Source organism: Drosophila miranda, chromosome XL (assembly GCF_003369915.1).
Source record: "Drosophila miranda strain MSH22 chromosome XL, D.miranda_PacBio2.1, whole genome shotgun sequence".
NCBI lineage: Eukaryota > Metazoa > Arthropoda > Insecta > Diptera > Drosophilidae > Drosophila > Drosophila miranda.
Genome location: NC_046673.1, coordinates 23558933 through 23574658, shown reverse-complemented (window position 1 = coordinate 23574658; position 15726 = coordinate 23558933). Strand labels below are relative to the sequence as shown.

The following is a 15726-nucleotide window of genomic DNA, read 5'->3' as shown; positions in this document are numbered from 1 at the left end:
TTATTAAGGGCCCCTCCGGAACACTGTGGTCTCTGGGACAGTGATTCCAGATTCTGAGCGTCAAAATATGCTATATCTTACAAAAATACAAGCTAGAACAAGCTACAAATAGATATATAGATTTCTAATTGTGTTATTATTTCATCTATGTAATTCGCTATTACTCGAATCGGTATATTTATCGCTGGAACGTGTTGAATTTAAATATTTCCCGGTGATTGGTGGTTGTGGCAACATTTGGTATGACAGCGCAATCCATATTCGTTAAATTTCAAAAGAATTCTAGTCGTATACATCAAACAAGTAAATATTTCTAAAACAAACCATATATTTAATATTAAGTTTGATCTTAACGATATTCATTTGACTGAATACCCGTTCAATCACGACATTTGACCACGGTAGACTTAAAATTCCAATGGAAAATAGAGCGGTTTATTCGAAAGATTTGTTTTTGCCAGCACCTCCCCAACGCTTGACCATAGTGTTGGTATAATATTTAGAGCGATCGATTTTCTCATGGTAGTCGCACGCAATCCCTTCGGGAAATTCGGCTATGGGGTCGGAAACGATTCCTTCTGGATGTTACACACATCCATTTTCACCAAAAATCTAATATTTCCCCATACTCATTTTGAGTATCGGGTATACAAATGTTGAAGAAAAATTATTAATGGCTGCATAAAATTTAAATTTTTATATATCAGTAAAATCATTTTATTTTAATGCTTTATATGCTTATTTTGTTTAATAAAAAATATATATGAATATAATGAGCGGACATACATGTGTTCAAATAAATCATGAAAAACGTGTTGAACCGTGCTTTGAATATTTTAACGGTGCGGGTTAGTGCGTGCTGGAACTTTTTACTTCAGTGCCACGATGAGTCGTGCCAAACTATTTCAGTCCTTGCCCATCTCTAGTACATATATATGTATGTGTGCTGCCCATAGCCCATTCCCATACACACACACATATACATACATTACGGCAAGGTATGTATATGTGTGTGCATACCTTGCCGTCACAAGAAAAATTAGAATTACAGAAAACATTCGAGAAACAAACAAAAAAATCAAAAAAATACAAATAAAAACCGAAATTTAATTAACTTTTTCAATGAAACGTAACACCTTTAGGGGGGTATAAAATGCATTAACAATTTGCATCTACTTGGGGGGTATAGGATGGTCTTTTAGTTCAACTTTCTCTCTTCCATCTTCATGCTCTTCTTTCTCCAAAACAAAATTGAATTTTGCATACGATTTCAGGGCGCAAGGCGTTGTTGGACAGAGTTGAGCGTTTTCAAGTGCGGTTGTTTTGAATCACGGGCTCCTGATTTTCCGTTTTTAGCATCCGCGCTGCGCGTGTTACCTGGAAGGGTTGCGGCGGTTGCGACGGCGGCAGCCGCCACCCAGGCTGGTGAATTCTGCATCGTTATTAAGGGCCCCTCCGGAACACTGTGGTCTCTGGGACAGTGACTCCAGATTCTGAGCGTCAAAATATGCTATATCTTACAAAAATACAAGCTAGAACAAGCTACAAATAGATATATAGATTTATAATTGTGTTATTATTTCATCTAATTCGCTATTACTCGAATCGGTATATTTATCGCTGGAACGTGTTGAATTTAAATATTTCCCGGTGATTGGTGGTTGTGGCAACATTTGGTATGACAGCGCAATCCATATTCGTTAAATTTCAAAAGAATTCTAGTCGTATACATCAAACAAGTAAATATTTCTAAAACAAACCATATATTTAATATTAAGTTTGATCTTAACGATATTCATTTGACTGAATACCCGTTCAATCACGGCATTTGACCACGGTAGACTTAAAATTCCAATGGAAAATAGAGCGATTTATTCGAAAGATTTGTTTTTGCCAGCACCTCCCCAACGCTTGACCATAGTGTTGGTATAATATTTAGAGCGATCGATTTTCTCATGGTAGTCGCACGCAATCCCTTCGGGAAATTCGGCTATGGGGTCGGAAACGATTCCTTCTGGATGTTACACACATCCATTTTCACCAAAAATCTAATATTTCCCCATACTCATTTTGAGTATCGGGTATACAAATGTTGAAGAAAAATTATTATTTTTTTTTTTAACTTTATAAAAACATTTATTGCGGATGCATCTGCAGCTGGATTGGTACTCAGCACCTTGGATATTCTCCATATGGACCGACCGATATGGAAAAAAAAATACACTTATGGTAATCTCTTAGCATTAGGGACCATTAGGGTTCATGTATCCTTGCTGCACGTACAACGCAGAGGGCAATGAATCGCTCCAGCGTCATGGCAAAGTCTGATTCGATGTCGGTTTTTTTACACAATACCTTGCACACGGTTAGGAAGTATGTGCGCATTTTCTCTCCAAGATCACTTTCGAGAAACTCGTGACGATTAATCCACATATTTATGACGAGGAAAAACTAGCGCATCAGAATGAACATGTCATGGTATTGATCAGAGTTCGCCAGCTGCTGCCAGCTGACCAACTTTGCCATTTCGAATGCATTACGCGCATTTCCAGTCATTTGCAGTCTTGCTGGGACTTTGGTGTATCTGCTCAAGATGGTCAGAAGCAGGGCCAGGGCAATGTCACTGCCAGATCCAGATGAGAGCATTAAACGGGGAAAGGCCGCCTGCATATTCAAGAAATATTCCAAACGCTTGGCTCCCACGCCTTGCACAAAGTTCTTATACAAGCCATTGGCAATAAATTCAATCTGGTCTGGATAAAGAATAGATTCTAAATTGGAGACAGTATCTAACAGCGTGAAGCGTTTATTAATGACTATAAAATTATCCTGTTCGTATGTCATCATCATTATGGCCAGAATATATAAATCAAGCTTCTCTTCCAGATCAAAATCTGCCCAAACATATCTGGACAAAGTCGCCTGCAAATAGCTTAGCAGCTGATAGCAATCTGATATTTGCAGTGCACGTTGAAAGTAATCCTTTATAGTCGATTTGGCCAGGAATGTTTTCAAGTCCTCATGATCGTAGCTCTTTCGAATCTTATCCTCGTCTGATTCAATGGAAGAATCAAGTAATTCCGTCGGATTCATTGTAAAATTGTATAAAGCGCGCCTCCCCTTGTAAACAAAACAAACGCAGCAGAAGAAGGATTAATGGCTGCATAAAATTTAAATATTTATATATCAGTAAAATCATTTTATTTTAATGCTTTATATGCTTATTTTGTTTAATAAAAAATATATATGAATATAATGAGCGGACATACATGTGTTCAAATAAATCATGAAAAACCTGTTGAACCGTGCTTTGAATATTTTAACGGTGCGGGTTAGTGCGTGCTGGAACTTTTTACTTCAGTGCCACGATGAGTCGTGCCAAACTATTTCAGTCCTTGCCCATCTCTAGTACATATATATGTATGTGTGCTGCCCATAGCCCATTCCCATACACACACACATATACATACATTACGGCAAGGTATGTATATGTGTGTGCATACCTTGCCGTCACAAGAAAAATTAGAATTACAGAAAACATTCGAGAAACAAACAAAAAAATCAAAAAAATACAAATAAAAACCGAAATTTAATTAACTTTTTCAATGAAACGTAACACCTTTAGGGGGGTATAAAATGCATTAACAATTTGCATCTACTTGGGGGGTATAGGATGGTCTTTTAGTTCAACTTTCTCTCTTCCATCTTCATGCTCTTCTTTCTCCAAAACAAAATTGAATTTTGCATACGATTTCAGGGCGCAAGGCGTTGTTGGACAGAGTTGAGCGTTTTCAAGTGCGGTTGTTTTGAATCACGGGCTCCTGATTTTCCGTTTTTAGCATCCGCGCTGCGCGTGTTACCTGGAAGGGTTGCGGCGGTTGCGACGGCGGCAGCCGCCACCCAGGCTGGTGAATTCTGCATCGTTATTAAGGGCCCCTCCGGAACACTGTGGTCTCTGGGACAGTGATTCCAGATTCTGAGCGTCAAAATATGCTATATCTTACAAAAATACAAGCTAGAACAAGCTACAAATAGATATATAGATTTCTAATTGTGTTATTATTTCATCTAATTCGCTATTACTCGAATCGGTATATTTATCGCTGGAACGTGTTGAATTTAAATATTTCCCGGTGATTGGTGGTTGTGGCAACATTTGGTATGACAGCGCAATCCATATTCGTTAAATTTCAAAAGAATTCTAGTCGTATACATCAAACAAGTAAATATTTCTAAAACAAACCATATATTTAATATTAAGTTTGATCTTAACGATATTCATTTGACTGAATACCCGTTCAATCACGGCATTTGACCACGGTAGACTTAAAATTCCAATGGAAAATAGAGCGATTTATTCGAAAGATTTGTTTTTGCCAGCACCTCCCCAACGCTTGACCATAGTGTTGGTATAATATTTAGAGCGATCGATTTTCTCATGGTAGTCGCACGCAATCCCTTCGGGAAATTCGGCTATGGGGTCGGAAACGATTCCTTCTGGATGTTACACACATCCATTTTCACCAAAAATCTAATATTTCCCCATACTCATTTTGAGTATCGGGTATACAAATGTTGAAGAAAAATTATTATTATTTTTTTTAACTTTATAAAAACATTTATTGCGGATGCATCTGCAGCTGGATTGGTACTCAGCCCCTTGGATATTCTCCATATGGACCGACAAATAAAAAAAAATACACTTATGGTAATCTCTTAGCATTAGGGACCATTAGGGTTCATGTATCCTTGCTGCACGTACAACGCAGAGGGCAATGAATCGCTCCAGCGTCATGGCAAAGTCTGATTCGATGTCGGTTTTTTTACACAATACCTTGCACACGGTTAGGAAGTATGTGCGCATTTTCTCTCCAAGATCACTTTCGAGAAACTCGTGACGATTAATCCACATATTTATGACGAGGAAAAACGAGCGCATCAGAATGAACATGTCATGGTATTGATCAGAGTTCGCCAGCTGCTGCCAGCTGACCAACTTTGCCATTTCGAATGCATTACGCGCATTTCCAGTCATTTGCAGTCTTGCTGGGACTTTGGTGTATCTGCTCAAGATGGTCAGAAGCAGGGCCAGGACAAACATATCTGGACAAAGTCGCCTGCAAATAGCTTAGCAGCTGATAGCAATCTGATATTTGCAGTGCACGTTGAAAGTAATCCTTTATAGTCGATTTGGCCAGGAATGTTTTCAAGTCCTCATGATCGTAGCTCTTTCGAATCTTATCCTCGTCTGATTCAATGGAAGAATCAAGTAATTCCGTCGGATTCATTGTAAAATTGTATAAAGCGCGCCTCCCCTTGTAAACAAAACAAACGCAGCAGAAGAAGGATTAATGGCTGCATAAAATTTAAATATTTATATATCAGTACTATCATTTTATTTTAATGCTTTATATGCTTATTTTGTTTAATAAAAAATATATATGAATATAATGAGCGGACATACATGTGTTCAAATAAATCATGAAAAACGTGTTGAACCGTGCTTTGAATATTTTAACGGTGCGGGTTAGTGCGTGCTGGAACTTTTTACTTCAGTGCCACGATGAGTCGTGCCAAACTATTTCAGTCCTTGCCCATCTCTAGTACATATATATGTATGTGTGCTGCCCATAGCCGCCCTGTAGTACGGGTCATTAATGACTCAGCTGCTGACACGTCGATGACCGCGTCACTACCGATGACATAGTCGATGACCGGCCATACGCTGAGCTGATGACATTAACATGGAGATGTCCTAGGGCATAATCGATGACATTGTCATCGAGCATTGCCGAAAAATCATGCATTTTATAAGTGATGATTTTTTGGCTTAAATCATCGCTTATTAAATGCATGATTTTTGCCTAAAGATCATGCACATAATAAGCGATGATTTTTACCTAAAAATCATGCATTTTATAGGTGATGATTTTTACCTAAATATCATGCACTTAATAAGTGATGATTTTTCACGAAAAATCATGCATTTAATATAAAAAGTAATACATTGTAATTGTTTATTTTTCCAATTATTTTTATTTATTATTATTCATTATTGTCTGCTTTGTATTTTTTTTCTCTTGAGGTCTTCTGAAAATGACTATTCTTAATGTTGTGAATAGCCTTCCGAATCACTTTTTCTGCTGGCTCGTCGGGTATTTTCATCTTCACCGCCGCTGAAATAATTTTTTATTTAACACGCGTACAACACATATTATTAATTATTTAAAAACTGCACTTACCTGATAATAATAATACTCACCCAATTCCTGACGGGTCACGGAGGATACAGGAAGTATCTACATAGGTTCAAACACGAGGATACTCCCGAGTGTCCTGAGTGTTCGAATGAGAGCGAGGATCCGGAGCATGTGATCTACCACTGCACGAGGTACCGCTCAAGTGCAGAGTATTTCCCACGACCAGAGGAGCTAATGGCGTTCATGACGGAGTCCGACGAGAACTGGCAGCGCGTTAGCAACACCCTAATAGCCATCCAGAGCGATCTGAGAAGATGAGAAAGGGAGCGACGCGTAGAGGAGAGTGCCTAACGTAGGCAACCCATCCCCGCGAAGTAATACTTTGCGGTGATCCCGCGGGGAATGAGGTGTGCAGCTGTGCGTGGTGGTGAGTTTAGCTGGGAAGCCCCGAAGGGGTAGTCCAGTTCGTTGACTGGTACGGGCCGGTCGCGTCTCTTAGAGATTCTCACCCGCCGTGGCGTATCCATGGAAAAAAAAAAAAAGAAAAAAAAAAAACATTGTGATTTTTTTGTTTGTTTCTCGAATGTTTTCTGTAATTCTAATTTTTCTTGTGACGGCAAGGTATGCACACACATATACATACCTTGCCGTCACAAGAAAAATTAGAATTACAGAAAACATTCGAGAAACAAACAAAAAAATCACAAAAATACAAATAAAAACCGAAATTTAATTAACTTTTTCAATGAAACGTAACACCTTTAGGGGGGTATAAAATGCATTAACAATTTGCATCTACTTGGGGGGTATAGGATGGTCTTTTAGTTCAACTTTCTCTCTTCCATCTTCATGCTCTTCTTTCTCCAAAACAAAATTGAATTTTGCATACGATTTCAGGGCGCAAGGCGTTGTTGGACAGAGTTGAGCGTTTTCAAGTGCGGTTGTTTTGAATCACGGGCTCCTGATTTTCCGTTTTTAGCATCCGCGCTGCGCGTGTTACCTGGAAGGGTTGCGGCGGTTGCGACGGCGGCAGCCGCCACCCAGGCTGGTGAATTCTGCATCGTTATTAAGGGCCCCTCCGGAACACTGTGGTCTCTGGGACAGTGATTCCAGATTCTGAGCGTCAAAATATGCTATATCTTACAAAAATACAAGCTAGAACAAGCTACAAATAGATATATAGATTTATAATTGTGTTATTATTTCATCTAATTCGCTATTACTCGAATCGGTATATTTATCGCTGGAACGTGTTGAATTTAAATATTTCCCGGTGATTGGTGGTTGTGGCAACATTTGGTATGACAGCGCAATCCATATTCGTTAAATTTCAAAAGAATTCTAGTCGTATACATCAAACAAGTAAATATTTCTAAAACAAACCATATATTTAATATTAAGTTTGATCTTAACGATATTCATTTGACTGAATACCCGTTCAATCACGGCATTTGACCACGGTAGACTTAAAATTCCAATGGAAAATAGAGCGATTTATTCGAAAGATTTGTTTTTGCCAGCACCTCCCCAACGCTTGACCATAGTGTTGGTATAATATTTAGAGCGATCGATTTTCTCATGGTAGTCGCACGCAATCCCTTCGGGAAATTCGGCTATGGGGTCGGAAACGATTCTTTCTGGATGTTACACACATCCATTTTCACCAAAAATCTAATATTTCCCCATACTCATTTTGAGTATCGGGTATACAAATGTTGAAGAAAAATTATTTTTTTTTTTTTTTAATTTTTTTTTTTTTTAACTTTATAAAAACATTTATTGCGGATGCATCTGCAGCTGGATTGGTACTCAGCCCCTTGAATATTCTCCATATGGACCGACCGATATGGAAAAAAAAATACACTTATGGTAATCTCTTAGCATTAGGGACCATTAGGGTTCATGTATCCTTGCTGCACGTACAACGCAGAGGGCAATGAATCGCTCCAGCGTCATGGCAAAGTCTGATTCGATGTCGGTTTTTTTACACAATACCTTGCACACGGTTAGGAAGTATGTGCGCATTTTCTCTCCAAGATCACTTTCGAGAAACTCGTGACGATTAATCCACATATTTATGACGAGGAAAAACGAGCGCATCAGAATGAACATGTCATGGTATTGATCAGAGTTCGCCAGCTGCTGCCAGCTGACCAACTTTAAAAAAGATCCATTTTGTCCATTATTTTTTTTGAGCGATCCTGAGAACAAAAATAATTAAGCTAACATATTATTTTGAACGATTAACTTAAAATTTATTCAACTTACACGTAATTTCTTCTTCTGTGTCTGATTTCCATTACCACCATTTTGAAAGAGTAAAGCAAACTCGCGACTTTTTTCATTTTCTGCATCAATAAGACATTGAACAAATTTACAAAAGTGCCCATTTGCTCGAATTTTATTTCCCAAATTCAAATTATAAGCTTCTACTGAGCTCGTGGTTCTAGTTGACCTCTTAAACACGGATATGCTTTTTGGTCCCTCCTATAAAATTAGGGTTAAAAATTGATAAGTAAAATACAACTCAATTATTAAACAATAAATAAAATATACCTTTTTAAGCCACTGTCTATTAAAATATTTTAAAAATGGAGAAAACAGCTTCTTATTTAAGTTTATTGCTTCGCCTTTTAGAAGGTTAAATGCTTCGACAATTTTGCTTTCTGGTAAAAGCGGCAAGTGCAAAAATTTCATAAATAGCATGTAAGCTTTCTTATTGCATTTCAGCGTATTTTCAAAACCACTCGATTGCTTGGCATTTTTCTTGCATGCTTGAGTAAAATGAAACCAACAGGCGTAAAAATTCATGTTGGGATGCAGACCTTTTAACGCGTTACGCATTGCCTTTTCGTAATCTGATATAAAGGATGCTCCTTTAAGGCAGCAAATGTTCGAGTCTATATATGTGAATAAGTGCTGATAACACAGCTCCGTTTTGCGAGTCATCAAAACAAAAACAAAAGGGGTTATCTAATTACAAAAAATTTTTGATTAGAGTTAGTAAATAAAGTGTAGCATAAGAAGAAATTTACCTTCTGCAAATATTTAATATAAATTATTAAAAGTTGCTTAAAATCTCCAAAAGGGCACACTTTAAAATGTAGCATCAATTAAATAATGCCTATTATGCTCCGGAATGTTGGCTTGCATCAAGGTGATTACCTTGTCTGATGAAAATATGCAATAAGCAAACGAGCTCGATGCGTACACTTTTTTATAGAACTGATTTGCAGTATTTCCCTTGGTTATTCCAAAACGGTTCATAATATTTTCGTCTTGAAAAGCTTCCAGAACATTCTCTGCAGAAGATGGAGGCTTTGGCAAGAAAGGCTGTCTTTTTCTTTGCAAAGTGCGTTTGACAGAGTCATAATTTATTTCAATCTCCGCTTCACCTTTTGTTTTCCTAATTAATTGAATAGAAAAATAATACATCAGTCTGTGTGCATTTCTTGTCTGCTCGCATGCACATATGTATGTACACACATGTACACCTATGTACATACATATGTATGTATGTACATCAGGGGACGGCACGGCCAATGCGCGCAGACGGACTTCGAAACGAGCATTTACCGGTCAAAAACCGAGCGACGACCAAAGTCTCGCAAACGGACTTAAAGGGGCATGATTCGCAAGAAACAACGGATCACGTAATAGAACATGAACGATCATGTCAAACTGCGACCCGGCACAACGCGTTTGTAACAGTGGTCGGCAGCAACACAATAATACTTTTTGTTTTAGTTTGACTTCTGTCAACGCACACAAACGCAATGTAATGTGTGCGTGCCGACCGCTGAAGTATATATGTACATATGTACATACATATGTACATACATATGTATGTGCCTCACAGCTTAAATGAACCAGAGCACTTTTCAAACTTCAAACCCCTGTAAAAATCAATTGAGCAGTCCTATAAAAAAAATTGTAATACAATTCTGTTAAGATTTTACCAAAGACTATACAATACCAAGATGTTGCATGAGCGACCAAAAAGCTGTTCTATGGCGGGTCCTAACATTAGAACCCAAATGGCACGAGGGAGCGCGCGGGGTTTCAATTCCCTTTTCGACTGTACTTCGTCTCTACCGCGACCCCGCTGCCCATCGGTTTCGTCTGTTCGGCAATTCTAGACCCTCGAGCCTCAGCACCGTCGAATCGGTGGTCGCGGATCGCCGATGTCTTTGGAGCGGCACAGTGGGACCTATGGCCGTCTCAGCTTGCTAAATTAGTTAGTGAATATGAGTTCAATAAATATTTGCACACTGAAAAAATGTTAAACTTTAAACTAAAACAATCTTGAAAATTCGATTGGAAAATTCTCTATTAGATGCGTACATTAAATTTATCTAAAGCACTCATACAATTTTTTTTACTATTTCGGCTGAGTCCCCACTGTGCCGCGCCAAAGACATCAGCGATCACGGTTTCGGCACGCAGACGATTCATATTTTGTTTTTGTATTCTTTCTCTCGAGACACACCGACTCGACGCTGACCGAGGCATTGACGAAGCCGAGTAGCGTAAAAGAGAATTCAAGTAATAGCCCCGCGCGCCCGTACCATGAAGCGTCAAACAAAAATTGAAAAAGAATTTGTTCCTCATGCAACATCTTGGTATTGTATAGTCTTTAATTTTACTTATCTTACCAACCAAAAAAAAAAAGTTCGATATTCTTCTCCGTTACCCCGCAAAAAGGAAAAAAACAAAATGCGCACTAGAAAACACCCCCACAGCCTATTTGGTTCAAATTCTCTTTGAACAAAATAAGCTGTGGGGTGGAAAAAGGCAGTATTTTTGTTATTTATTATTTAAAACGTCTTAGAAAAATGTTAAAAAATATAAGAAGTTCGTTTTGTTTGTCATTTGATTTTCATTGGTAAGTTTGATGGTTTAGAAGTTATGAAAATTTTAAATTTTTAACGTGCTTTGGTTCATTTAAGCTGTGAGCCACTGTACAAACATACATACATACATATGTAGCAAGGCAGTATGTATTATTAAAATTTTAATTAATATATTAACTTACTCAGCAAGAACATCATTGAATACTTTTTTGGTGTCGAAATTGCTATTATTTTCGCACTTCAGTTTTATTTCACTAAGAGCACTGATTTTTTCCATTTCATCACTCTGAGGGCCATGGCTATGCACAACATATTCAGGATTTGAGTAAACTCTAGATTTGTCTGCACTTAAATAAACTCTAGCTTTACAGAGTTTAACCCGGCATATGTATGTGGTTTCGCTTAGTTTTAATTGTTTGTTTTTTACATAAATTTGTTGCTCGCATAATGAAAACAACAGTAACGAGCAGCCCGCTCGGCTTCCTTCTCTGAATTCAAATTTAATATTTTCGTAGTCCATGTTCTTACTGTCTGAGCAACCGAATCGGAATGAATGCAGCAGAATAATGCGGCATATTTTTTGCGCGCGCCTCGCACGCTTTGCCTATTGCACAGAAAAAAATATTTTATAACATTCTATTCTATGCACATGTTTAAAAACAATAAATTATCTACATATTACATATTAAATAATACGTTTATATTACATTAAATACAACACGGCATTCTTTAACAATTTTTGTTTAATGAAATTAACTTCCTAATAAAAACGCTGTTCATAAATTATGCAGTAGCTATATTTGCTCAATTAAGACAATATTTTTTACGGTGCATTTACAGTTAGGTAACCAGCTGAAGATAAAGAGTATGTGCGAGAGGGACAGAAAATCAGTCAGAACATGTCGTCGAGCGCTGCGTAGCCACTGCAAATTTATTTGTTCCTTTTGTTTTGTTTTTTTTTTTGTATTTTTTGATGGTGTATCGGCATAATTTGCTCAAAATCGCTGCGCGGATATATGTCGCTTCTAAGCGTCATAGCTCCGCGCGGAGATATGTCGTTTGTGACACGGCGGAGCTATGTCGTCTCAAAACGTCATATCTCCGAGCGGAGATATGACGCTTTCAAACGACATAAGTCCGCCAGAAAAAAAGCGACATAATTCCGCCGGCAAAATGTACTGGGCGGAGATATGTCGTCGGAGATATGACGCTATGCCGTACTAAATTCAAATAATACATGTCATATTTTACATTTTACATGTAGTTGCAGTGTTTTTAGCTGAACAATAGGAAGGTAACACTAGTTGTAGGTATTCGGTATTTTTTCATGCAAGTATTTTGAGTAAAGAAATGTAAGGTAACACTAGACTTAATATTAACATGTGCTCTCTTTTACAATGGATTGCGTTTTCTCAGTCCGTTCCTGTCCTCGGAGCGGGCTCCATATAAGTGGCGGCGCAGGGCTGATTGTCAGCATCACGTTGGCTGGGTGCGAACCGCCGCAACTTTAGCATTTAGCTGGGTGCGGACCGCCGCAATTTTCGCATTTAGCTGGGTGCGGTGGACGAAACCACCGCACTTTACACAGACGAAGCCGCGTTGACAGAAGTTGTTAAGCAGCCGCAATTTTCGCATTTAGCTGGGAGTGGTGGACGAAACCACCGCACTTTACACAGACGAAGTAGCGTTTGTGTGTGTGTGTGTGTGTGGGATTATTTCTGGCTGTTGGTTGGCTTGTGTCAGCTTCCATGGCATGCCGCGCCTGGGCGTTGGCTTGATCGGTCTCCTCCGCCTTCTCCCTCACCCGTTTTGACGTGAGAGTGGCGTCGGTTCGGCGTTCCCTTTTGGGTTTGGCGCCTTTTTGTGGGGATTTGCGGTGGTTTGTGTTGGTGTTTGTGTAGCTCGGCTGCAGCCGCCGTCGCTGTGGCGTCAGCGGTGCGCGCTGGCGTTTTCTTTTTGTCTTTCGTATGCAACGGCGGCAATACGTAATTAGCATAGCGCAACGTAACCCAGCTCGAGCCTTCGCCTGTTCCAGCAGGATAGGGGAGCCAGTGTTACGTTACGCCATGGGGACTTTATTGTACAGATACTATTCTAGCATTTTAAATACAAATTATTAGGGCTGTAGTTTACCATAAATATTCTGTAAATACAGTATGTCTATTAATTGTTTGCAAAATGAAAAAAGTCACGAAAGTTCAACTTAAACATAATTATTTATTAGAAAAGGCACTTGTTTTCATGTTCAGTCCTATACAATGGTTTTCTTTAGTGTATTCTTAACAAAAGAAAATGAAAAAGAAACAAAAACATAAACAATTCATAAAAAAAAAAACAAAAACAGCAAATATCGTGTGTCTATTAAATCTTTGCAAAATGAAAACAGTAATTTTAAAAAAGGTATATCTTTAAATGATGCAGCTCTATTTGGCTAATATTTTGTGTGTCCTCCATTAGCATCCAATACTTCTCTGAGACGTCGCGACATCGATGATATTAGGACATTTATGTCGTAATATTCGGGTATTTTTAGCCACTCCTCGTTTATACACAGAATCAAATTACTTTTTGAGGTGGGGCGTCGTTTGGCCACCCTTTTCTTTAACAAGGCCCACAAATTCTCGATAGGATTAAGATCCGGACTCTGGGGGGCGTGTCAATCACTTTGTTGCAATTGTAAAGTAGCCAAGTGCGGCAAATGAATGATTTGTGCTTTGGATCATTGTCCTGGTACAGCTTGTATTTAAGTTTGCTGGTGTTCTGTGGATCAACGAAGCCAAAATTCTGCGCACTTTTTGTCAATTCATTCTTTAAAATGTCCAAATAAAATTCTTTTGTCATAATGCCATTGAAAATGCGCAGCTCTCCAACACCTTTGGAAGAAATTGTTAAAGTTATTTTATTTGTAAGACAGCAGAAGATCAGTATACAGAATTATATGTGCTTCCGAGTAACATACGCAAGAGACAGACGCCGAAAGAAGAATATCGATATGAGAACATCGATATGCAGCAGGGCACATGCGCAGTGTTGTTAGAGATCAATATCTAATTATCGTGGCGGTCACTTTGAACACTCCTCCTCAACACAACGCATGTTTACAAACTTTAAATATACTTAACTAATATTCAATAACATGTCAAGCACTTATAAACGATCTTTTAAACCAAATGCGAATACAAATTTATGGTGCTTAACCTTGGCTAAGTTCTTTGTGAGGACATCTGCTATCATCTCATCGGTTGGCAGATACGCAATGTTGACTTCACCTCTCTTGAGAACCTCTCGAATATGATGTATCTTGACGTCGATGTGCTTTGTACGTGTATGAAACATGGGGTTTCTAGCAAGCTGCTGTGCTCCAATGTTGTCGCCGTACATCTGAATAGCTGACTCCTTGAACATCAGCTTCAAGTCAATCAGTAGGCTGCGAAAGTATATCGCCTCTTTTGCTGCAGATGATAAGGCTATGTACTCTGCCTCCGTGGAACTGAGGGCAACCGTCGATTGCTTTCTTGACTCCCAAGAAACCGCTCCTCCTGCCAACATGCATACATAGCCAGTGAATGACTTTCGGTTCGTCATATCACTTGCCCAATCTGCATCAACAAAACACTCAATTGCCTTTCCTTGCTTTGTGTAGCATATCTCCCAGTCGATAGTTTTTGCCAAATATCGAAGGATGTGCTTGGCTGCCGCTTCATGCTCGGAATGAGGATCCTTGTTACGTTGTGCTAATTTGTTCACCGAATGCGCAATGTCCGGACGAGTCATAGCAGCAAGATAAGATAACTCTCCAATTAGCTTTTGGAACGATGTGATGTCGACCCTGCGGCAGTCCTCTTTGTTGCATGCCACCTGGTAACCAGCTTCAAGAGGCGTGGACGTCTGTCGACAATCTTTCAAATTGTACCGTTCGAGCAACTCTCTAATATACTTCCGTTGGCTGATTGAAATCGCACCCGTACTGCCTCCACGTTTCACCTCAATACCTAAAAAGTATTGCATAGGCCCGATGTCAACCACATCAAATTCTGCTGCGATCTTTATCTTGATATCAGATATATCATCTAGGTCCTTACACGCCAAAATAATGTCATCTACGTAGACAGCTATTAGACACATATTTTTACCTGGCTTACAATACAGACAGGGTTCGTTGACAGTCGGTATAAAACCAATGCGTCTCAGCGTTGCATCCAACGTAGAGTTCCACACTCTTCCTGATTGTTTTAGGCCATATATACTTTTGTGAAGCCTCAAAACGTGATTTGGGTGAACTTCGCTGATGAAGCCCTCAGGTTGTCTCATAAAAACCTCATCTTCCAATTCGCCGTTGAGATACGCCGTGACAACATCCATTTGATGTAGGTGGAGACCATGTTCGACTGCAAGTGCAATTATCAACCTGATAGTTGCGTGGCGTACAACTGGTGCAAATGTTTCCTTGTAGTCGATCCCGTAGCGTTGGCTACAACCTTTCGCCACCAGACGTGATTTGAGCCTGTTCACGCTTCCATCCGGATTGGACTTAACTGCATAAACCCATCTGCATCCAATGGACTTTTTCCCGCTAGGCAATTTAGTAAGCGACCACGTGCCGTTCTTCACGAGAGATTCGTACTCGTCCTTCATTGATGCTTTCCATATCTCGCCTTCAGTAGACCGTTCAG

At 39.1% G+C, this 15726-nt stretch overlaps 1 protein-coding gene, 1 long non-coding RNA gene and 1 pseudogene across 5 annotated transcripts; all 3 read right to left on the bottom strand.

The window, feature by feature from the left end:
• Positions 1-2451: 2451 nt before the first annotated feature.
• LOC117191343 lies at positions 2452-3093 on the bottom strand. Its single transcript, XM_033396244.1, has one exon. The coding sequence runs from the start codon at positions 3091-3093 to the stop codon at positions 2452-2454; it is 642 nt and encodes a 213-aa protein (XP_033252135.1).
• A 1502-nt stretch (positions 3094-4595) lies between these two features.
• LOC117188627 lies at positions 4596-5345 on the bottom strand (annotated as a pseudogene).
• Positions 5346-8002: 2657 nt separating this feature from the next.
• Positions 8003-12259, bottom strand: LOC117188628. Of its 4 annotated transcripts, none has more exons than XR_004472752.1 (5): positions 11892-12259; positions 9236-9606; positions 8757-9173; positions 8469-8687; positions 8003-8401 (listed from the first exon to the last, which is right to left on the bottom strand). It is a non-coding gene; the product is annotated as an uncharacterized LOC117188628 (long non-coding RNA). The 4 variants fall into 4 exon arrangements; XR_004472750.1 differs by lacking the exon at positions 11892-12259 and adding an exon at positions 11236-11626; XR_004472749.1 differs by lacking the exon at positions 11892-12259 and adding an exon at positions 9777-10017.
• Between the last annotated feature and the right edge of the window lie 3467 nt (positions 12260-15726).